The sequence below is a fragment of the Passer montanus genome, unplaced genomic scaffold (genome assembly GCF_014805655.1).
Source record: "Passer montanus isolate IOZ18808 unplaced genomic scaffold, ASM1480565v1 scaffold14, whole genome shotgun sequence".
NCBI classification, from domain to species: Eukaryota; Metazoa; Chordata; class Aves; order Passeriformes; family Passeridae; genus Passer; species Passer montanus.
In genome coordinates, this window is record NW_024360941.1 from 6,853,266 (window position 1) to 6,878,728 (window position 25,463).

The 25,463-nt window shown below is 40.4% G+C and overlaps 1 protein-coding gene and 1 long non-coding RNA gene across 3 annotated transcripts in view; one reads left to right on the top strand and one right to left on the bottom strand.

The window, feature by feature from the left end:
• The window catches only part of SH3RF1 (SH3 domain containing ring finger 1), an 82,476-nt gene extending 72,544 nt beyond the window's left edge, over positions 1-9,932 (bottom strand). The window contains exons 1-2 of one of the 2 annotated variants that reach the window (XM_039700225.1): positions 9,828-9,932; positions 8,034-8,522 (exon numbers count right to left, since the gene is read on the bottom strand). In XM_039700225.1, the coding sequence (XP_039556159.1) occupies positions 8,034-8,420 (387 nt within the window). In that variant the 5' untranslated portion in view covers positions 8,421-8,522; positions 9,828-9,932. Of the gene's footprint in view, positions 1-8,033; positions 8,523-9,490 lie in introns of both variants that reach the window. The other variant, XM_039700226.1, reaches the window with a different exon arrangement.
• Positions 9,933-9,966: 34 nt separating this feature from the next.
• Positions 9,967-23,966, top strand: LOC120497976. The gene is made up of 3 exons (XR_005626601.1): positions 9,967-10,096; positions 18,879-18,960; positions 21,863-23,966. It is a non-coding gene; the product is annotated as an uncharacterized LOC120497976 (long non-coding RNA).
• Positions 23,967-25,463: the final 1,497 nt, after the last annotated feature.

A 25,463-nucleotide genomic window follows, 5' to 3' on the forward strand; every position in this document is an offset into this window, starting at 1 on the left:
CATAAATGAAACATTGACTTCCGTGTTTCACTCCTCCTTCAACTGGAGAATCCAAATCTGTAGGTTTCCAGGCAACATTGAATGACATTTTAAAAGACACATATATAAACATCACATGTCTAAAGAATTAAAAATACTGGACTCGATTTCCCTCTTTGGGGTGATTTCCATTCTCTCCAGAGCATCCTTCTGAGTCCCAACAATTTCCTGACGTTTTAGAGGATGCAAATATGAAAACAGATTTAACCAATTGCCACTGTGCTGACCAGCTCGGGTTCTGCACCCAAACTGCATGGCAACTCTGGCAATATCCATGGGCAAGGGATAAGGGGCATGCTCAGCGCAGCAAAACTCTAAGATCCCAGTGTTCTGACAGTCAGAGGTCCGTATTGTCATCTTCCCCTCTACACATAAAAGAGGTAAGGAGTGCAGAAAAGAGCACTTGGATTTGTGACCATCACACCTCAGGACCACTTGCTTTCTAAAATTAATCCAGCTCACCGCAAAGCAGCAATTCTCAGTCAAAAAAAAAAAAAAAAAAAAAAAAAACACCAAACAACCCCATTTCAAGGAAAAAAAAAAAAAAAAAAAAAAAAAAAAAAACCAAAAAAAAAAAAAAAAACCCCAAACAAACAAACAAAAAAAACCACCCAAAAAAAAAAAAAAAAAAAAAAAAACCCAAAACAAAACAAACCACCCCAAACAAAAAAAAAACAACAAACCCTCCTCTCCAAAACTCTGATGTAGTGATGTGAAAAGCAAAGGATTTGATCTAGTTCAACTGACCCAAGAATTCACTGCTGATTTTCCAAGACAAGTTTTTCTGTCTAACACAGAGGGATCTGACAGGAAATGAGGTTTAACAGATGCACACTTTTCCTCTGTGAAGGCAGTAACGAGGTGTATGCACGAACAGGGCTGACCAGATGATATTTCAGCTTTAATTACTGAGACACACTCTTGCCCACACTAGAATGAGGATACAGTCAGCAATTTAAAGGAGAAGAAGAAAAAGAACAAGCAAAAAGGAAGAATAATCCCAGAAGGCTAGGCAATACAGTAATATTAACTTATACTTTATGCTCTTCATATAGTTAGCAGATCTTAGTCATATATACTACAAGACTGTACATAGAAAATTTTCTATTGAGGCATATGGACTTTCTTTTTTTTTCTTTTTTTTTTTTTGTTCCTTATGTCTGATACAGTCATTGACAAATGGGACACAAGAGGTAAGAAAACTAGATGTTTTCTTTTTCTTGGAAGTAGTACAGTAAGATTAGAGGCAGGGGATTGTTTGAATAAAGGACAACAGTGGAGCCAAAAAAAAGACCAAGGAAGGTGTTAAGCATAACATAAGGAGGAGGCCAAATGCACTGCAAGGGGAAGTTCACTGAAAGAAAGACAAACACAGATCATAACAAGTTTCTAGTTTTATTATCACAGCTGCATTAAAAGGCTTTCTGTTTTCTGCAGTTTCTAACCACGCACTAAACACTGAGGTTCCATTAAAAACCATCTCACTGAGTTAAAGGAAGGGGGAGAAGAAGGATTGCTAGCTGATGCCATCCCAACCAGCTCCTCATACCATACATGATGCCTATTATGCCACCAAATGCATTGCAGAAAGCCAGACACTATGCACAGAGAAACAGTGCAACAGGACTACTGACTCACTTTTCTAACCAGATCCTGGATCACCTACATAAACCAATTTTATTGGTATTTGATTTTTTTGTAATATAAGAAAAAAACTCAAGGACTTTTATTCTCTCTAAAAAAATTGCTTCCCCTCACAAGCCCATTAAAAGTAACAGCTTGAAACTTCCCTTTTTATGCAGAAGTTTAAACTTTCTGAATGATCAAAGCTTTTTGAGTAAAGCAACTCACTGGCCACATTAAAGTGGAGAAAAAAAGACACCATTTCATTTCATGTAGGTGGTTTTAAACAAGTCTACATAAATGGAGGAATATTAAAGTGGAAAATGAAGGGAAATAGAGACAGCCCTCTCTTCCACATGAAGACCCAAAAAAAAAAAAGCTTGTAAACAAATTAAAAAGGATTTCAGATTTCAGTATGACATGTAAATAATGTGGACTTCTTTAGTTTATAGATCAGTTTACTTCAAAACCTAATTGTTTTCTATAAAAGGGTTTCCACTAGTTTGACAGCTATTTTATCAAGCAGATTAATGTTAATTGGCAGGTTCAAGATAGCTATGCAGGTGCAAAGTATGGAATTAAACATTTCTACATTATCAACATGATTTACACTGGTTATTCTCCTCTTATTCTTTTCAAAACACACTCAAATCTACACACCAGTGTGCCAGTCAGATGCAGATTTCCCTAGCTGAAGGGTGGACTATGACTTCCACAGATGTTTCAAGTGTCTGGCTTTTCCTCACTGAGGTATTCATGTGATTTCCTATTAAACATCCAAACAAAATTAAATCCTCTTAACAATGTGACACTAAGCATTGCACCGTCTTTGGGACAGGAAATGGATTATGAACAGTTCTCCAGTAATGTGGAAGTCAATGATTTAGAGTTAACAGCAGGATATACTGACCTCAGCTGAGACTGTGGAACCATTGTAAAACAACCATGGATACATCCAATATTTTAAAAAAGTCAGTGTCTGCCCTGGAGAGCATAAACTCTAAATAGCGAGTCAAACAAAGAAAGTACTATCAGTCATATCTGCAGATGGGAAACAGAGGCACAAAGAGCTTTGAGTGACTCTGTGCAAGGTCATAAAGGATGTCTGTAGCAAAGCCAGGAACTGAGCCCGGAAGCTCTCAATCCTAGCCCAATGCCTTTGGACACAGAGACAGTTCTTCCTTTTGCTTATCCTCCTTCTCTATCTAATTATTTATGTCTGAAAGGGAACACATTAACACCATGAGAGTCAGTCTACTTTCCTTTCATATTTATGATCTCCATTAAATTTTCTCTAGTTTCATATAGAATACAACAGTGTTACACAGAAGTAATTAAAACTGTACAAGAAACTGTAAACATAAAAGCAGAGTCTGGTATCTCAGCAAGCATGAAATGAAACAAAAGCATGCATATATGATTTGCAAAGATTTCACAAAATATTTTCTAATGATCACTCCAGAGCATGAACAGGTGTCTATCTCCAGATTCTCAAATGTTACTTGGGAAATTCCCCCACATTCCTTCTTTTTTCCCCCAGACTGATATGCCAAGCATGGTGCCATATGGTATGGAATAACCTTTTGGCTGGGGGAGGTCAGCTCAAAATCAGGTTCCATCAAGTAATGATTCTCCAGCCTATGATCACAAATAACAATAATGAAATTAACTGCATTAGCCACTGTTTTTTGCATATTTCTACAACTGCTTTTTCCTTTAAATGAGTATACTTGACAATCTGATCTATTATGACAATGGGAACCTCCTCTAAGAGTACCCCTCCAGCAGCCTTTTCCTGATACATTTCTTTGTATATTTTATTCCACTAATTTTTGTTCCAACATGATTTAAACATCTGTTCCAATCTACAGCTGTTGCTATGCTTGGTGAACCCCATATTTATTTACAATAATGTAATAAAGTTATTGATCCATGAATGCACATATTCCATCCTATTGTTATCTTCCAGTCTAAAAGGTTTCTTTTGATACTTAAGTTCTGCCAGGACCTCCATAGTCCAGCAAGTGCCATGACTACAAAAGCAGCAGTTGTTTTGGCTCCTGTCAGATTTTTGCAACCTGCTCAACAGTCAAACTGTGAGAGCTGCACTCTGAGCTCTCTTCTCCAGAGTGGTTAGGATAAAAGAAAATTGATTGCTTACATCATCCATTGAGTCTGACAGAGAAGCCCAACCTGCTAAAGTCCACACAGACCAGAAGGTGGCCCACTGTCCCTACTGCCCCAAGATGTGTGGCAAGGTCAAACACCATGGCTACGGGTGAAAACCTGGCTCCATTTATTTTCCTTTCTACCATTACAACTGTTTCAGCAGTTCCCAGGCAAGCCTAATGACGACTGCTGCAGCAGTATAGATATAGGATTTTACAATTTTAGTATTGTTTTCCCTGTTAAACAAACATGAAAATGGATGCACAGATTTACACAACACAGCACCACTGCTAAGTATTAGCAAAAACTCATGAAACAATCTCCTGTTAGTGGGTCCTTCTTTCCTCCTCAGTGTAAAAGAATTTATCACAAACAACTCAGATGCTCCGATACTAGTGGCTCTAGCTCCCTCTAACACCTAAAGGAGCATTTTCCAACAGCCTGTAATGATTCTTTACCCTCATTTCAAGTTGACTTCACGAAGAATAGTATCTCCAGAGTTTCTAGGGGCTTTCCAGAATAAAAATAACCAAAAAGGGGAAAGCCTCAGGACTGTCACATTGCACTGTAACATTTCTTGATAAGATTTCCCACTGACATACAGTATAATATAGTCAAATTACACCATCAATTCTTGCTCACATAAGCATCAACTGTATCAGGAATGGTCGACTTGTGAGCTATTCATGCTTTTCTCTTGCTAATGGAGATCATTTGAATTCTTCTCTTAGCTCTTCCTGCTTTGGTCCAGAAAATAGCTGAAAACCTTATTACAAAATATTTTCAACAGTGATGAAATTTCAGACTATCAAGACAACTCTCCTCTAGGTTCTGTGGAAAAGATAGCCCTAACTTCAGAAAGTTGGGCTATAAACAAGCTAGAAGGAGACTTAGTATGTCTTAGGCAAATACAAATTACAAGGAAAAGTTAAACATGGATCATCCTAAATCTGTCTAGGAGAGAACAGCTCTCCAACATCTATCAACCTATGCACACAGCTACATCTAAGACTCTTGCAATAAACATATCCTTGTAAAACAGCCATAAGTAACTTAGGATAATTCTTAGGATAATTCTCTGTGAAAATGAAAAAATTAATAACATGAGCATAAACATAAAATAATGGACCTTAGCATTTTTGAATGCTCTTTTGAAGGAAACAAGGGTCATGATCATGCAGTCCCTCAACAGTCCAACTTGCTCCTGATGACCAATCACAAGCAGATTTGACTTTAGGCTGTGGCTCTTACAGCCCTTCCAAGCTGTCAACCTGCCTGAAGGTTCTCACTTGAAAACAAGGAGAAAAGCATTAAATTTCCATCCACACCAGAGAGAAATCTGCAGTATGTGTATAACTGTTGTCCCCACAAGTTGGCTGCCTGGGACAGAACTGCTAAGGACACAGCAAACACAAGTTTTTCATCAGGTGCAGTTCAGCCAGTACCAGAGAAAGGCACAGGAGGCTTTTTGCATCAACAGCAGGGGAACAAAATAACAAAATAACAACTTGCACAGAGAAATTGTTGCCGTTGTTACGGCAGTGAAACCTTAGAGAGGTTACAGAAAGAAACAGGTTACTCTAGTTGGGGACATACTAGGCACAAGATTTGTTAATCCCCACCACCCACCCTGCTCTATTAGTTTTAAGACTCAAGGAACCATTTGTTTGTTTATTGCCATGTGTCACCACATACATACAGAGAATGCAATATACTGTGCAATTACAGGGCTGGCCACTCCACAGTCATCGATACAGTTCAGGAAATCATGCTGCAGTACACGCTGTATTAACCTTTTCTGAAAATTATGGCATTCTCTGAAAGGGCATTTATGAGCTTAGTATTACTTCAGTGTATAAGCAGAATGTTTATGACTTGACAGCCTTCATCCACATTCACTTCATTTAACATAACAGCAACTTTCATTTACTAGTTTCCCTTCAGCAAAATTAGTTTAGGAAATCTGACTCTGCCACTCATCTAGAAACAGATTTTCCTCTTCAATTCCCAGGGAGGAACTGTATTTGCAAGTATCTTTATGTTACAGTTAGCAAAACAAATAGGGCATTCATTTCAACACTGTCCATTAAAGTGGCATTTTGCTTTCTGGACTGTTTTCTTTTTCCAAAACCACTTTTCATACAGAAAACAGAAAAGTTCATATATCCACCTTCTTATCCATGAAAGTTGGTTCATGCTCTTCAAGGTACTTAAAGGCTTTCTAGTAAAAAAGGCTCTGGACAAAGTGGACAAATGATGAGATCATCATCTTTCCCTGTGTCCCAAAGGAAAGAAGGCACAAGAACCCCTGCGAAACTCCAAAACCAAAGACGGAATAAGACTTACTGTAAAACACTAAAAGCTATCACTAACATACAATGACTTTCAGTTATTGCATGAGGAATGCATATGGTCACAGTTTTAATGGCACATGGTACAGGATAAGCTGAAGCAACCTTCCATGTGTTATCACTTTCTACTCTGCGCAACATCTGGAAATGCAAATGTTGCAAAACAGGATATTATAGAACATTTAAAAAAAAGATAAAATACTCCATATTCAAGTTATTTTGTCTAATAAGGCTTGAGAAACTCTGAAGTACAATCTTTCATGCACTTCACTGCACCGGAAAACTCTTTGGAGGAGAGGCAGTCTCTGAAAATACAGTTATTTACAAAGGTCAACAGAAAAATACAGAAACAAATTATAAGAGTTTTTTGTTTTAAGTTGAAGAGTATTTGCAAATGCAAGGTATCATGATAAACACCTTAAAGTTCTGGAGAAGACCAGACTGGTTTTGATACTACTTTGCATTACTTTTTAAGGATTCTACGTTCTGGAAAGAAAACTCACCAAAACCACAAAAACAAACCACTAACAGAAAAATCCCACAGATCACCTTCTCACCAATTAATGTATATACAAAACAAAACTCATTAGCAGGAAATTAGTTGATAGTTATAATTTCTATATTCTAAAGCAAAGAACCTAATGAGATCTCTAGCAAGCAGAGAAAGCAATATCAACTAGTGGAAAAACAACTGTATTTTAAATCCTTGTGTAAATTTAAAAGGTGTATCTAAGATCTTTTGGAGAGATTCCAATCATGTCAAATACATCTGAGGAAAATCAGCGTTAGGCTTCCTTCACTGGGTAAATAAACTAAATAATTTAGATACACTTCAAAATAAAGACTAGTCCTGCCAAAAATATGTTCAAGTCCTCTTCTTGGAACTCCTTAAGACATTTCATAAAAATCGAATATACTTCACAAACACCTAAACCATTCAGAAACTTCACTCCAAACATAGGAACTCAAAAAAACTGGGCAGCAAAACCTTTCAGAGAAGCTGTCCTGCTTTGTCATTAGATAAAACAGAGTAAGGTCTGTCATCTCATGAAATTACATTCCCTGACACAGGTTCTAGAATGAATAATCATAAATGAGGCTACTGAGTCTTGATTATAAGTTATGACAGAGTCTACAGGTTGCATAGCTCTTAGGAAGGAACTAGAGTATATAAAGAAGGCAATGTCTTCCCATCATGGCACGTACAACTTCCAGCTTCCCTAGAAAAAATACTTGAGGGAAAACTAATAAAGAAATTATGAGGACTAAGAGTACAAACAACTTAGCAGATTGCAAGAATTCAAAAATTTCTTTTTGAAGGAAATAAAGTAAAAATTTAGATACTTAGAAGCCAGTGGCAAAACATCTCTGCTCATGTTTAACATTCCTTATGTCTAACTTAAAGGAAATTCACTGATTGTAAGAATCGTTTCAGGAAGTGCACCAGCCAAAATGAAATCTCTAGTCTTGCAGTTGACATACTAAAAACAATTTCAAATGTTCTTCACAACACCTCTATCCTTAACAATAACTTAACTCAAGCTTTCCACATAAGTTACCTTGCTCTGTTTGACTGTCTTTGAACTGGAGAGTTAAGGATTTCTTCTTCTTGCCTTAAAAACTTGAGCATTTCAATAAGGTAGCATTATTAGTATTTATGCAACATTAAACCAACACTGATAGGAACACCATCGTGCTTTGCAAGATATCTACAGAAATTCTCAAAATTACATTGTTTTGCTGTATTATCTGACTGCCCTTATCCCGAAGCAGAAAGGCCACCAACCATTTTTGAGATGGTGGAGGAAAAGACAGGAATGCAACAAAATACTGTCACCACGTGGTGCTTACCCTAACAGGAGGGCTCCGTGCTTGCACCCTTTGCTGCTGTCCAACTTGGGAGCTCTGCAGGTCCTTTGATCCGCAATTAGCTACAGTGTTGATGGGAACCCTCAAAGCATTTGTGCCAGCAGTCCCACCGCCGGCGCTGGCTTTTCGAGGCCTCTGTTTGATGCCATCCAGTAGTCTAACAAGCAAAATATTACTGGGGAGTTCGTCAACACCGCAGTCCACTAAAGTCCGGCACTCGGGACATCGCAGCTCGTTGCGAGAGCTCACAATGCCCAGCAGGCAGCGTTTGCAAAACGTGTGTTGGCAAGGCAAGACCTTTGCAGAAGCATCAAGGCGTTCTAAGCAAACAGGACACTCCAACAGATCCAGCAAAGCCGATTCATCCATTTTCCTTGTATTACTTAATGAAAAAACAAATCTTTGCAGAATTGTTGTGTTTTGAGTGCTGCAAGGGTATCATGTTACATCCATTCCTCTTCTGACTGTGCTCTAAAATTTTTTGAGGGGAAAAAGGCATTAATAAGCTGGAAAAAGTCAGAAAGACCATTTTATATGACGATGTTCATACAAAGAGCAAAATAAGAGATCACTGGACTAATTCAATAAATGAAACATGAATACAGTAATAGTAATCTACATTAATGAATCTATTTATTTTAAATATTTTAAGAAATGCTAACAGCTAAGGTTTTTAAATTCAAGTCCCCATAAATTTCAGTCTGAGTGATTTTATTTCCTCAAATTATTCCAGAACAAAGAGCTATCCCAAGTACAGCAGCATAGCAAAGCTTACTTTTCATAGTTCTTAATACATCAGTCTCTCTGAACATTTGAGATTAGCTTTCTTTCACAACAAGAAGATGGCAAAAGTAACTACAACGGAGTCCAAAACCACACAGCCTACACCAACAGGGCATAGCAAAGGGAATTGCATTTATGCCAACACCAAGCCAACGGTGAACTACGTTTCTACCCTTTCTACGAAAACTACTGCAGCACATTACACAGCTCAGCCCGGAAAACAGCCTGCAGCTCACAGGGTTTTAAGCTTACCGCAAGCACTGACAAGAGGGTTCATTACAGTGCCGCCTTTAAGAAGCGCTTCAAAAACTATCGCGAAGTGATTTACAGCAGGAAGTGCTACTGCCATATCGTTAGGACAACACGAGCGCTGCGTATGCAGCCAAGGAGGCAGGGGCGAGCCCCCAGCCGGCTCCAGCTATGTAGCGACGGGCTGGGGAAAGGAAGGGGGAGAAAAAACCACAATCGCCACTAAAGAGCCCCCCTAAAAAAACACATTCTGCGAGAAGTCACACCAGGATGCTCCGCGGGCAGAAAAAGCCTTGCTGACCTCGGCAGTGCCCAGCGCCGGGCCAAGTTGAGCGCCTCCCCCCAGCCCCCGCAGCCGCCTGCGGGAGCGGCGCCCCCGGCTCCCCGGGCGCTCGTCCCGCACCTACCTGCTCTCGGGCTCCGCGCCCGGACCGCCTCCCCGGTTCACTGCTTTATATTCCCCTGCTCCCCGGGGGAACAGCGACCCGCAGGCGGGCGGACACCGCGGCGGCGGCGCGCAGGGGTCCCTGCGGGGACACGGGGCGATCGGGGACGGCTCCCCGGGAGGCGGGGGCGGGCGGGGGGCACGGAGCTGTCACCCCGCCTCAAGGCGCTGGGCAGAGGGAGGGAGGGGTCGGGCCCGCGGCCCCTCCGCCGCACCGCGCCGAGCCGCCCCGCGGGGAGCGCCGGGGTCCCGGGGGAGCTCGAGCACCGCCCCCTCCCCGTCCCTCACCGGGCTCTCACCGTGTGGCCGCGCCGCCCCCGCTTTGTTCCCGTGAGGAGCCGCCGCCGCCGGCCCCGCCGCTGCCTCTCCCGCCGCGGCAGCGCCGAGACTCCCGTGCCCTCCCCGCCCCGCCGCGCAGGGGCCGCTGACGCGAGGCGCGGCACCCCCCGCCGAGGGGCCGCGGGCAGGGAGCGGGGGCGGGCCCGGCGGGTGCCCAGCGGCAGCACCGCCCCTCGCGGGCGGGGATGGGGCGAGGGGCCGCCTCGTCCTCCCCGCCATCCGCACCTCGGTAGGTGCCTCGGGCAGTGGCTGGGGCGGTGGGAGAGCGCAGGCGGCTTCCTGGGACAGGAGGAGCAGGCGCTTCCCCCTGCCTTGTGCGTTGGGGGCAGCCCGGACGGGCACCTGGGGCTGCCGCCGTCTGCATGGGGGCGGCGGCGAACGAGGAAGAGGGACGGAGGGAGGGAACGAGGGTGGGTGGTCTCTCGCCCCTCGCAGGGCTGCCCCCGCTCGCTGTCTGTGGTAAGTCATAGCCGGAGCTCCGGCCTGCCGCTGCCAGGCCCCACAGAAGGAGGAGCCGCAGTGCCCGGAGCCCGCGGCGGCCCGGCCAAGGAGACTCCTCATGCTGGGCGGCCTTGGGGGGGGCCAGGGACCTCCGTGAGCCTCCCCCGGCCGTGCGGCCGCAGCTCCCGGCGGTGAGGCCGAGCCCGTTCCCGCTCCGGGGGCGTCAGGGGCCGCCGTGCTGGGCACGGGCCGGGAAGGAGACGGGGCTGCCGTGTCACGTCCATCGCTGCCCTCGGGTGCGGCTGTGCTCCCTCGGGCATTTGCTGAACGCTGGTGGTAAGGTCGAGTGCAGCGTGTTCATGGGCATGGTTAGTGCTGGACTTGGCAGTGCTGGATTAACAGTTGGACTCGCTGATCTTGGAGGTCTGTTCCAAACTAAACGGTTTTGTGATAGGACTGCTTAATTAAATAAATTATGCCAGAAATTTGGTGAGTGCCTCTCTTCACACACTCCCCCCACACACACAACCACACACCTCTGTATTCAGGATATGATGCACTTGCTTGTGGGATGTTTTATGTGAGATACTTCTCTGCAAGACTGTGGGAATGAAGGAGGAAGTAAACCCTGAGATACATACAAATTACCATAAAACAAAAAGAAGTTAAAGCATGCTCTTTTTAAATCAAATAAGACCCCTTGTCTATGGGTGATGAAAAAGCTAAGTTTAAGATCCAGTTATTCATCTTGCCAACTGCAACTCAAAAAAAGAAGCAATCCAGAAGTTTGTGTGTAGTTCTAGCTTTCAAGTTGACCCTAAGAAATGGTATGAAACTGTCAGGGGAGGTTTGGATATTAGGGAAAGGTTCTTCCCACAGAGTGTGGTTGGGCACTGGAACACGCTCCCCAGGGAAGTTGTCACAGCAAAAGACTGACAGAGTTCAAGAAGCGTTTGGATAAGGCTCTCAGATATGTGGTGTGATTCTTGGGGCTGTCCCTTGCAGGGTCAGGAGCTGAACTTGACGATCCTTGTTGGTCCCTTTCAATTCAGGATATTCTGTAACTTTAAATTTGCTGTAATCCCTGCTTGAATTCTGTGTGTATATGTAGAAACACTGCCTTTTTTTTTTTTTTTTTCCCCTTTTTCGTGCACGGATTGTGTAGGTTTGGATAAGCTGATAGTGTGACAGTCTTCTCTGTCTTACTTTCTGGATATGCTACTTTGCAGTTTCCGATGGTAATGATATTCACTGATTATTAGGATTTCCAAGTAAGTACTCACTCACACTGCATCTCTAATATTTTATTTTACTTTTCAGTTGTAGTAGTGAAAATATTGAAGCTGCTAAATATGTACAGTTCATTAAGAAATAAGGTTTCCTCCCCCATGAATTCTGGAGTTTAGGAAAACTGATACAGATGGGTTTCTGGTCTATGTCTGTGCTTTCCAGGGAGTATCGTAACATAAATAGAAGGGTATAAACATCTGATACATAAGAATATTCCTATGTCTCATAGTGTTCCTCTATCTTGCCATGTCAGTGCTGTTGCTACAGAAAAAAGGATAATCAGTACATTTGAAAGAGAGACTTGTTGAATCTAAACAAAGTCTCATCTCAATTGGATTTCACTTTTGGACTTAGCTTCTTCAAAAGATCTCATGGTAATAATTTGCCAGCCTTTCTAGCATAGTTTTGTAAGCAAGACAATTACTGTTGTCTAAACTTAGTTTGCTGCCTAAGGAATGTAAAATATCTATTAAAACAGTAAAGGAATTTACAACACAAGTGGTGCACCAGGGAAGCAAGATGAAAGTTCAGGGAAGCAGGATAAAAAGATTACCCCTTTATCAGGGCTGGTCTTTGACAGTGTTTTATGTAAAGTCTGTAAAATACTAAATACATTGTGGAATACAAACCAAAGCAGTAAACACTCTGAAGAGTATCAGGTAAATATATTACTTCCTGAGCAGTAGCTGTAGTTAATTTTCAAACAATTATGATCCATGTAAAAAATGTGGGGGTGTGTGCAGATGTATGCCACTGCCCTCTTACGCATGAAGTGTTTGACTCAGAGAGGCTGGAATACTCTGGTGCCAGCACTGAAAGGAACAGAATTGCTGTTACATTGAAGAATTTATTCTTTCTTGCTGCCAGCTGTAAGCAGAGAATTGCACTCCTTGGATATCTTTAGGTGAGGAGGCCTCACTATTGAAATCATCCCATCCTTATGCACAGTTCATTAGCTCCTTGTACAACTTTTACTAAGTACATGATGCAAAGGGCAGAAATCCCTTAAGAACACAGATTTGAAAGATGAGGCCCTCCAGATACTCAGCCACCTGGATTTCTACAATTAAAATGTCTATTAATATTTATTTGTATTTTACACATTTTTGGTGTAATGAATTGTACTTTTGTCACTGGGTTTCAGGCACACTTTTTTTTTTCCTTCAATGTATGTTGTTTCTCTTTACCTGGAAGCTGTTAAGTAAAGGAAGAAGCAAAGGACAAAGGAAGAACAGCAAAAGACAATGTCAGTAGCAGAAAGAACTGGTAACACCTTTTTCTTTCCTTTTTTGTGTGTCTGCATTCTTAGTGCAATAAACCCACTGTGGTCTCTGCACTCCTCTTTCACCAATACCTTCTTTTTCCTCTCTAGGCCGAACAGCCTAAAGGCTTCTCCCCATGTCTTCAGCCCACTCTGTTGAAACAGTCATACATTCTATTCTAACTCTTACTGCAATAATTCCTGTTTCTGGCACATTTCCAACTACTCTTAGTTTTTCCTCTGTCTTGAAAATGTGGGAAAATCTATACTGTGCCTGGCTTTGACCAGCACTGGTTAATTGATAAGTTGGCAGCTCACAAGAAGAAAGAGCAACATCTGCTGCACCCTTTGCTGTAGGAGGGACATTCAATATTAGATTATTTTTATATGACCACTGTTTTCTATAAAACATCTAGAATCATAATATGTTTCCAGATATTCTATCACATTTTGCAATGAATTTTGGGAAGAGGGGCTAGGAGATGCACTCTGTACTCACCTGTATCTAGTTTCTTAGGAAATTTAATGGATAAGTAGTATGGGTTATTTCAGAATTGCACATTTTTCAACATGCAAATCTTCAACATAAAGACATTTGGTAACTTACATTTTGCCCTAAATACACTAACACACTACAGAACAACACCAGCTCCAGTCTTCTTTCAAATCCTACAAATATCCCTGAAGATTGTTACCCTTGACAGCAGGGATAATCCACGTGCCTGAAAAAGTCATGTTAGCACTATATATATTTAGAGTAATAAAACAAAACTGAGTGCCATGTAGAGAAATGCAGGCCTGCAAGAATAAACATAAGAAGCTATAATTAATTTATTTTTGAATTCCATCCTGAAAGTCTTCAGATAACTGCAAAAGGCTCAAACATAATAAGACTTAATGGAACAAGATGTGTTATGCCCTATCAGAAAGAAAACACAATAGTGTCTTGTGGCAGTCATAGTCTGAATTAATTTTATTTGTAGGTTCATAAGCATCTTTTTGTTTTGAGCTACATTTTTGTAACAAAATATTTTTAGAGCTTTTTTTTTGTTAGTTTAGTCAGAAAGGATCATTTTTTTTCATTTGTAATGTCCACATTAGCCTGTCTTTCCCATTCAGTATAGATCTCAAGCACAGACCAAAAAGGTTAATCTTGTAAAACGCCCCCTGGAGATATGGTGGCAATCCCCTTTCAAAGGCCATGCAAAATTCCCACTGACATCCCTGTCGTGAAAGTTTACTGCTGATGGCTACACTGATGTTGCTGGCTTTACATTGGCAAGCACAGCATATCATGAAGGATGGCTCATGGCCAAGATGTTCTTCAATGGCTTAATTTCTTTTTCATTAAAGATTATTTTTTTTTTTGTGGTTTTGTTTTCATGTTTTTCAGGAAGGTAAGGGGCCATGGCCAAGATGTTCTTCAATGGCTTAACTTCTTTTTCATTAAAGATTTTTTTTTTTTTTTTGTGGTTTTGTTTTCATGTTTTTCAGGAAGGTAAGGGGGATAGCAGTTTGGTTTTGTTTCGCTGTCTTGTTTTTTTTGTGTTTTTTTTTCTTTTTTTCTTTCAATTAGTACCAGCTTTAAATTATCTAGCTCAGTTACTGTCAGCAATAATTCCAGCAGCAAGGACCTCAGCATGGTTGATACTGATCCAGTTGGTTTGCTGGCAAACTGAGTTTTGTGCTATCCTTAATACATTTTCTGGGTTGTGAGCTAGTTTTAACTACATCAATGACAAATGTACTTCAAGGCTTTTGCATCCTGCCAGAAGAATCTCTGCTGTTCTGGTATTTGTGAGGAGTTTGGAGAAATGAGTTGTGAAACTAGAAGCCCAAATGTACCAACAGCACATTTTTATGCTGTGTTCTAGGCATCCAGCTTTCTTGAGTACAGTATCGCTTGCGTATTCGTGTTGTAAGTGCCAGTTCTCCCTGATAAGGTGAACCTGGGATTGTAACTTTGTACATATTGCTGCTATTGCAATAACTTAATTTGAGTCACATGGAGGAAATGTGCAATACAAAAAGTGTCTGTGGCATTAAAGAAAAAACATGTTACAACTACTCAGTATTTGGGTGAGCTTTTTGTTACAAGACATTCCCACCAGGTTAGTCACAGGAAAATGCTGGGTTTATAGGCACTTAATGATCCCATAACCTAGCTGCATCATTCAGTGCTGTACCTTATAGAAATGCAATAAGGTGCTGGGTTATGTAGTTGGTCAAGGACTTGATTTAAATGTTCATTATGCTGATGGGAACATTGTGCCTGCATCTCATTAACCAGTAAGCTTGAATTTGCCCTTACTACAAATAAGGTTAAAAGAAAAACAAAGGAGAATGCATGTTTGTAGAAATCAAGCCAGATGGTACAACTGTGAAGATTTTAGAAGAGGAGCAGAAATGTTAGAATCCATTCTTAAATAAGTTTATTCCAAAATCAGAATATCTTTTTCCTTCTTACCATACAGCTGATAAGCTGCAGACCTAATCTGTGAGGCTGTAGAATTGGTCCTAATACTTCTTTGTCCCTCTAGAATTAGTGTTCTCTCCACAAGGGAGATTCTGGTGGGGACAGAGCATACCAGCTTATGTGTTGTTGTGCTCTTGGTATCTCCCAGCCCCATTAAGGTCTGGTCTCCCAAAGATTTGTAAGTGATTCAGAATGTAGTGTTAGAATTATTGACTGCCCTAGACATTTTGGAATGCTTACATGCTGTTTTAATAGTTTGCTATATTGTTAGCAAATTGTAAGCTATTAAAAAGCTATTAGTATTTTCCCCACTTGCAAGGGCTGCATTCCAGTCACAGGGTAAAGCTCTTTCATATGAACAATAAACCACTAAACATATAAATATTGAATTAAAACTATCATGTTACTGACTCTAGACTGAGATCAGGCAGAACTGTAATAAACCACTTCCAGTGATAGTGAGCTGGAATGACTAAAGTCCAGTTTTATCTTTGAGAAACACTGTGACAAGTGTTTTGAGCTTTGGACACCCAAATGTGTTCAAACCCACAGATGAGATGAGTTGCAGCACCCAAACAATTCTTCTTTTTAAATAAGCAAAAATATCGTGGAGGATATTCAACATTCATCAAAGTTTACTTAGTCTTCATTACCACACCTAATTACCAAAATGTCTGAAAGAAACTGAATGTCTGGAGACTGGATACTTGGCACATACATTTTTTGACCAAAAAAAAACCAATTTAAAAAAATTTTTAGAAATTTGCAATTTTAGATAGGAGAAAGAATTGCTGTGGAGAGTCAGCAGCACTTTTGCATGTGGGCTGTGGAGAGGAAAGGAGGTTGTGGGTTTTAGGAGATGATCTATCATGTCAGGCCTACAATTCCTAAATTCTGCCTTTTGTTATACTTTGTATTTCTAGAAACAAAATACAGCTTCACTCTCTAAAATCCTGTGAGAAGACAAAGCTAGTCAGTGAGTTTGATGTACAGGGAAGAATTCACAATACTGCTATTTTATCAAGAGGGGTCCTTCAGTCAAATTAACCCTCCAAGGGCAAACATCTTCCATGGCCGAAGCCTTGGGGTCCTCCAATCAGTAATAGGGTGTCACCTCAGATCTATTCACACTTTCACACCAAATAAATCCTTAGAGCATATTAAGCATTCTTTTCAGTCTTTCTAGATGAAAAATTTTCATGTCCACTCAGAGTATAGGCTCTACAGCAAGGTGATGTAGAGGATTTTATTTCTCCTTTGGGCAACTGTATGACAACACAATGAAAATTCAGAACTTTCTGCAGGTCTTAACAAACACCTTATCCAAAGTGTCTTATTCCAAGAGAAGTTATTGGAAGTGCATTTACAGAAGTGTAACTCTTTAAAACCATTTATGCTTTTGTGGTCATGAAAGCTAAAGTGTGACAAATGTGTAGCAATAATGTATCTGTAGTGTGGTTCCTGTTGTTTTATGATGAGTCCTGCAGTTCCTCCTACTGTCCAAATCAGGCAATCTGTTGAAAAGTACCATAATCCCTTCACCTGAATCTCTTCTGTAGAGAGAGTTGGTTTGGATTTTGTCCCAGAAGAGTCTGTAGCTGTTTCACTCTCAGACTTAGGAGCAGGGACTGGTAAGATGCTCCAGGATAAATATGTGACATCTTTCCATGTCACATGGATTCATGATTCATGGATTCATGAATTTCATTAAATTCATGTGTCTTTACAGCAAAATCTACAAGAAGATTAAATTCTAAACTAAGTTATTTTAGAATTTGAAGTGCTGCAACAGTCAGTTTGATAGTTTGCAAAAAAAAAAAGAAGAAAAAAGAAGTTGTCATGTTAGTTCTTAAAAGCATGCACAGCTAGATTTTTTTTTCAGAGAGATTTATTTCCCTAAAATAGCATTTTCTTACTAAAAGTGCCTGCTGGGCAGAGCTATGTGACAGGCAAGTAGGATTATCAGCATGTTTACTTTTCAAACATCTCTGCCACACTTGAATAGTTCTGCTGTGGTGTCATACATAAGCAATGAGATAGGTTGTGTAAGAGTTTGTGTACTAGGATATAAAAAATTAAATGTGTTACAGCATTTAAAGTGCACTACCATTTTAATTCCAAACTAGTCAAAGCAGTATCCTTACACCAAGGGAAAGCATTTTCTTTGACTTTAGTATCCCTTTTTGAAATGTACCCTCAGCTCCAAGGAAAGTTGCGGCCCATTAGCACAAATTAGGCCTCTTGGTTGTCTGAATGGTACAGAAGCTCCTTTACAACTTTGGTTCTCTGCATTTCCTGGTACACTTGTGAAAGGGTGTCGGCAGAGATTTGGATGTGATCAGTGTACCAGCCATGTACCATGCCTTTGTCCGTGATATCTAGGAAGCAAAACCCAAGGATTTATGACGTGGCTTGACTATGAAGGAAAGTTTTTAATTACATTGGGATGAAAGTAAGGGAATAACGGGACAAGGTCCCTAGTGATTTTTTCACAGAATCACTGTAATTCTGCTACCACAGTTCTCTATAAACAGAGAAATGTAGGAAAAAGGACCCCAAAACTATCTTTGTTCAAAATAAGATTAAGGAAGTGAGATAAATTTATGGAGTATTCATGGCACTACTTTGGATTCCTTTCATACAGCTTGAGACTTGGATTCTAAGTCAATAAGGACATTGAGACACAAAATGAATTCTCTGAGGCTGCTAGCACTACAAGGCTATATAATCACTCTGGGATTGCCAAAGATTTATCTTTTTTTTTTTTTTAAGATTTGTGTCACTTTCACTCCCACACATCTGGCAAGAGAACTCTGCACTGGCTTAGCTGAAAAATCTTATCTCATAGATCATTACTTGCAATAAATTCCAGCCTTTGTGCTTACTTATATTGTCCCAGAGCCTCAAGTCACTGATTTTGTAGAACTAGGAATGTGGGCTGTAAAATATTTACTCACTAGCATGCCCCCACCACCAAAAGAAACCCCAATCCCAAAAAAACCATGTCATGCCTCAAAACCAAGCCTCAAGCTCTTTCATTGTGAAGTCAGCTTTGAAAATGTAAATCACTTGAAACTGGCTCTTGAGGCCAAAGAAAACAGGCAGCTGGATTCCATCCCCCAGCTAAGAATCAGCCTTTAAATACATCTTAAAAAGACACTTTATATGAGCTACAGTCAAACTCATTTTCAAGTAATGTTTTCCCACGTGTCCCAGAAAATGCAAACAGCAACTCTGTGTGTAGATGGACTGGGGCACTGACAATGGGTAAGTGTGCCAAAAACCTGCAAACTGCTAATGCAGTCCTACCACAATTCTTCTCTAAGGTCACACCTGTGCTAAAAAAACAATGTATTTTTAATCCACGCCATAGTCCTTACATATAGCTAAAGCAGCTGTGCTCTAAAGACCTGTCAGCAAATGGCATGTACTAGGTCTTTTCCTGCATACTACTTCATATTGGTGAGCATTTTTTCTGGTATTGTCTTCTGGAAGCGTTCTTATTTATGGGATTTATTGTGCTGATCCTCTTCTATATGACAGGCATGGAGAACATGAAGGCAGTTACCTCATACATGGAAGACTTGGCAACTTGTGGCAAAAACGACTGGAAAGATAAGAGAAGGTAAGGCAAACGAAACAAAGACTGGCACAGATGCATTTATCTCTACAGGTTAAATTAAATAATATGCTGGGGAGGAAGCAAAGGAACAATTCCAAGTACTAAACTACAGATCTCCAGTTTAGCAACCTGTCTTCTGGAGTAGAATTAATCCCACTATTATCCTACTATTAAAAAGCAGGATCAGAGTTAATAATGACCAGCAAGTGTTACTGGGCAGCAAATGTATTCTCTGGGTGTGGGGGAGTATGGTATGGAGACATCTGAGGTATAACATACTCTCATATCTCTCTATTTCAGATTTCAGAGGAAAAATTGGCAACTGGCTTATAATAAAACCAGAATATTTTCCAAGAATCACAACAATCATTCTTGAGTAGCTTACACTAGCAAAAACATGGCAGAATAACCAAACAACTTATAATGAACATGAAATGCCTTCCCCTTTGTTTTGATAGGACAAATTAATGTTTTGACTCTAGACAGTGTTGCATAACATGAAATGTATTAGTTTTAACCAATATACCAGCACAATCCAGAAATAAGTTGTAACTTAATTTTTGGCATTTTTCAGTTTCCCCAGTGACTATTAGTGAGTGCCTGGAAGTGTTTTTTAATCAGTCCTGATACACATTCACATACCCAGCCATCAAGATTGAGGTTAATGCGTTATAGCTGCTCTGGGAACCTTAACTCACTTGCATTGACTTTAGGAGGATTAAGTCAGAAACAATACTATTTTAATGCCATTTTTTGTATTTACTTGGCAAATACCCTTGTCAACTTAAAGTTTCCCCTGGGAGGTGTCAAGAGGTCACTGAAATTCTCCTGGGCAAAGGAGGGAGAGTGGTTGAAACCATGGCCTCCATGCTGCTTCCTTCAGTATTTTTCTTCATGCCGTTAGTGCTGTACTCGGCACTTTCCCCCCTGCTTCCATTGGAAGAGGGAATGAGCAAATGTAAAAATGTTAGTGAGAAATGGAGGGAAGAAACATAGAAAAGGCCTCCCTGCTGTTTTATTTGGCTACTTCTAGGCCACAGTAACAGTAAACTTAGCCACAGAAAATTAGTATAGAATATATTGTCTAGTATGCACAAGAACTCCCAGATGCTTTCAGAGCATTTTTTCCCCAGTTCATTCTATTATTCTACACAGTCTTCTGGCCAATGAGCACAAAGCCTTCTGACCTCTCTGTTATCCTATGGCAAGAAAATACAGTTCCTTAAAGCTGCAAAAGCATCAAGATTTCCAGAAATGAGGTACCTGCAATTTCCATGACCATCAGCATAGTTGTGAGCTGCATATTCCTCAGATACCACTAAGACAGAATTACAGAATACAGGCTTGCCAGTCTTCTGAATTTCAGCTGAAAATACCTGAGTTGAAATGTCATAGATAGCTTTGTTAAAGCTAGTGACTGTAGGAAGTGATCTGACCTGTGTCATGCTTTGGATTAATGTGATCCTCTAACAAGCCCCCACGGTTTATTGTGTGATAAGCCAGGAAATTACACAATTAGTGAATTATTTCAGTTATATATTTCTCACCTTTTTAACTGCTGTAAGGTAGAATAAAATATCTGTGGGAATTTTGCCAGCAAGTGAAAACAAAAATAGTGCTAAGTAAATACATTACAACTTGATTAATGCAAGATAAACACTATAGGCTACACAGCTTTTGCTCCTCAGCAGGCCTATTTCACATTGTATGTTCATACATAAATTTCTCTTACTAACACTGCACAAGCAGTCTGGCACCATCCTTGACAGATGAGCTTTAGGAACTGTTACAAAGTGGTTTAAGTTATAGCTCCATCTGTTATATCCCATCCTTCTGATGGAGATTGTGTTCACTGTGGCAGAATAAGCAGAATGGAAGATGTGTTCATATCCTCACCAACTGCAGCTCAGAGTCTGGTGCCTTGGCTCACACCCATCTTCTCAGCACTTTGATCAATGACGCTCTGCTTCGTGCCCGAGTATGAGGGTGGGCGAACGTTTCCTTCTGCTGGTCCTGATAATCATCAGCAGAGGGAAAGAACAGACTGTGGTGAACAGGAGAAGCTTAACAAATCACAATGGGATCTGACTCAAGCTTTCTTTAATTTTACTGGGAGGAAGGAGGCCTTTTAACAGTGCTTGTCCATGCTCCACTATTGTTATGTACAGCGAGATACTGGGGGTTGTGGTGGAAAGTCTGTCCATTATGGATTTGAGCAAAATAGTTACTACAGTATCACTTTGTTAACAAAGGTTGTGGGCCAGGACTGAACTGGGCTTCCTTTCCCACCTGGCAATGGGTGGGACCACATGGTCTCTGGAGTCAGAGTTTGTTGAGGTTTCTGGACAAAGAGGATTGGCCAATGTAGAGAAAGCAATAGTGGTTGTCTGAGGAAAGGTGACAAAGCAGTATTAAGTGAATACAGTGATTTAAGTTACTCAGGGCACTGTGATCATTAACTAATGTACTAAAGGCCACAGCGGAACTGGATACAGAGGTTACTGCAATCAGGCTTTTCCACAGGTGGAAAAAAAGTGCTATATTACTAAGCTAAAGATCACATCAGGGATATTTTAGTGCCATTGAAATAATTCTCATATATGTAACAGTAAGTACAGGTCTACTAAATAAGACTTTAAACTACTGAGTATAAAAAAAAACCCAAAACTCATATTTCTAATAATTAAAAGACATAAAAGTATGTCCAATGTTATGTCCAAATATACTCTTTTGAGAAGCTCAACTGTCATGGACTTCATATTTTGGGTTTCTCTTACAATGTTTAAAGAGAAATTAAAATACTCCAAATGGCTATGTAAGTTATCAAAATTAATGTCAGTGGGAAAGGATCAATTCAATGTGCTATAATTATGGCAGATTACTGCATTTTATTTCTATCTTTCAGACATCATTATCAAGAATTGTTACAGATTCCCAGAATAAATGAGGTTGGAAAAGACTTCTTGAGATCATCGACCACAACCTTTGACTGAATATCACCATGTCAGCTAGGCCATGGCAGTAACTGAATGTCCAGTCTTTTCTTAACACTTCCATACAAAGGAAGAAACAGAATTTAGAGGAAATATAACAGCTACAGCAATTTATAAAAAGCAGTTTTAAGCAGGACTCAAGTCAGTAGAGCTCCACAACAGACAGAGTTGTGGCTCATACACCTCAGGCTTTCTGTCCTTTGTCTATCCACATCAAATCAATCCCTTCAGAAAAAGGCTACATACCTTAGTTTTGCAAAACTTCTCTGATAGCATTTGGAATAGTTGTAGCAGCAAAAAATCAAACAACAATAAGAACATTTGACTGCTGATGGGGAAGCAAATAGGAGGAAAGTATGGCATTCCTGTAGTATTGCTTGGGATTTAAAATTTTTCAAGAGAGATAGAACCACAGTCTTTTAGCCTACAATTTGAATTTAAGGAAGTTTTATTCTATATCAAGGACACAGCCAAAATGCATACTTCATCCCTTCCCCTAGGGGAGACATTACTGTCAGGACTGTGTGCAGGATACAGCAAAAGTTAGGGAATGTCAAAGACCCAACTGGTTCTCTTCTCCTCAGAGCATGTCTGCATCAGCTCAAGCCACAGTCCTATTTAAATCTGAACTGTATTTTTTCCTGGCTGACTTCAGTCCCTAAAGGAACATCCATCAGCCAAGAAGAAGTGGATCACGCAACGTCCCAGCCTCAAACTTGATACAGTCAACCTCAGGGTGACTTGGGAAAGAACTGTCACAGCCATCCTGAAACTAAGCAATTGCTGGAGTATTCCCACTCTGCAACCTGCCCATGACTTTGGCTTGTGTTGTGCAGCTGTGAAGAAACTCTCCAAGTCTTTGGCTCTGTGAATTCTCTAAACTGTATTGTTAAAAAGAGAGTGAATGGAATTGGCTAAATCCCATCTCGGTTTAAAAATGTCTTGGAAATAAAATCTGGAAGAGTGCAGCACATCAGAGATGCTCAAAGCAAGCAATTTAGGAGCAGCAGCTGAACTCATATATATATGTACACACACATATATGTACATACACACATATATGTATTTACATGTCTCATAAGTAACTGCAAATTAATATATCTTTGTGGAAGCAGGTCAACTAAGGCTTTAGTTGATGAAGAAGTGTTTTTAAGACTCTTGCACAAGCCAACCATTCTAAGTGCTACAATTTGAACTGATGAACTCATCAGCTCAGCTGGAAAACATATCAATTTAGAAATGCATTTGAAGTGCAAATTGCATTAACACACAAATTTAATTTACAGGAAGCTCTTTATGGGTTTTAAAACTACTACTTAAACTATACAAATTGCTCCATTTAAACTGCTATGACAAAAATGGCAGAAAATGTTTTAGGAATGGTAACCATTGATTTCTATTTCACGCTAAATTTGAGTCTACATGGTTCATGAATGAACAAATGGTAAAATAAGACTTGAGAAAGCACACAATTATTTGAAAAGAAAAACATTTAAAAGGATTGAAAAGTTAAATTTCTGTATTTGTCTTTGGTTTATCACAGCTAATAAAATTATGTAGAGTGTAGCCTTATTTGAGCTTTGATGTGGTGCTTTTAGTGGAAACAGAAGTCAAATCAGTAATTTAGTCAGGGGCATGTTTCTACCCCAGCCTCTGGCAAAGGGGAAGATTATACCAAGCCCAAATATACATTTCAAATGTGCTAAAAGTGTGATATTTTATTTAAATTTGCATTTAGTCATTTGGGGAAACCTGACATACCCTGCCATAAAGCTATAAGAGAGCATCCAAAGCAAGGCTACAAAGATGGTGAAGGACTGTGAAGGCAAGTCATATGAGGAGCAGCTGAGGTCACTTGCTCTGCTCAGCCTGGAGAAAAGGAGACTGGGGCGAGATCTCACTGCACTTACAACTTCCTCGTGATAGGAAGAGGAGAGGCAGGCACTGATCTCTTCAGGCCTGAAGTTGTGTCAGAGAGGTTTAGGTCAGGCATTAGAAAAAGGTTCTTCCCCCAGAGGGTGGTTGGGCACTGAGCAGGCTCCCCAGGGAAGTGGTTACAGAGCGACCAGAGTTCAAGGAGTGTTTGGACAATGCTCTCAGGTACATGGCGTGATTGTTGGGCTCTATGATCTTTGTAGGTCCCTTCCAACTCAGGATATATATATATATATATATATACTCAGGGAAAAAGAATGCAAAGATTTGCAAACAGAAAAAGAATTGCATCTATGGGTATTTTCAGAAAATGCCCTTGTACAAGGAAATAAATAAATTGCGAATTCCTGTCCCGGCTCAGCCTCGCCGTGTTCCCCCCGCAGGTCCCCGCCCCAGGCGGCCGCACCTTTCCCGCGGCGCGGGGCCCTGGGGCCGCGCCCGCCGCCACCTGGCGGCTGAAGGGCCGCAGCAACGCCCGCAGCCCTGCCTTCCTACGAATTCGGGAAAAGTTTTGAAGCTTTAGAACAATGAGTGTTTGAGTAAGCACACAGCATTTATGCTCACATGAGAGCAAGAGAGACAGAGAAGCAGTAAAAGCTGAAGTAGGAATTACTAATAAATAATGCAGATTTCTCAAGAGCACGAAGAGCGTTGTTAGGAATGTGGTAGACTGGAACTTGATTTAAATAAGCCATTCACTTACCAGATCACAGAAAAACCTGTGCTCTGCTTTGGTTCACATTGCCCAACCAGATAACGCATTTTTCTGAAGTTTCTTCTAGTAGTAACTTCAAATGTGCGCTCATCAGAGTTCAGCAAATTGAAGAACAAAAGCCTCTTTAAGCTCTGTTCTTCAAAGAAGGTTTTAGGCATCGGTGCTCCCGGTTGAGTACTGTCTGTACCTGTTCAGCTCAAACAGCTCATTGCTGGGGGTCTTACTCCTTTCTGCTGATGGTTTTTTGCTTGTTTGTTTTGGTTTTTTTAAAACTTTCCTCAACTGAACTTAAGAGTTGGCTTCAAGGGTCAAGAAGTAAGTCTGAAGACAGAGACATCAGTGTTATATAGTTCACAGAATAAGTTTTGTATGAAAAATACCATTCCATATTTCAACTAGAACTACAACAGAAAATTCTTCAAGGTGAATGTCATATGCACAGAAGCCAAATGCTTAACTTTTCAATAAATTGCACACAGACCAATTAATTATCTTGCAGCCACACTGTCCCTGATGTCATTATAGAATATTAAATATGGATTTAACATTTCAGATGAAAGTATTTCTTTTGCAGACAAACTTATTTACTGTGTCAGTTTTAAGTTAGCTTTTGAGGGATTTCAAGGATATTCAATCTTGAGTGGCAGGTTTGAAGATTATTCTTAAAAAGCTGTCCACAATCTACATGTATTTTTCAAATTATTAATTGGTAAAAAGCTCTGTTTGTAAATCTTTCAGTCTGCAGATTATGCCATGTTTATCACCAGAAGCAAGCCAGTACACTGCATAAGAAAGGAAGACCGTCAATAATGATACGATTTCAATTTAAAAGAAGGGAACATGGCCCAATCCTTAACTTCAGT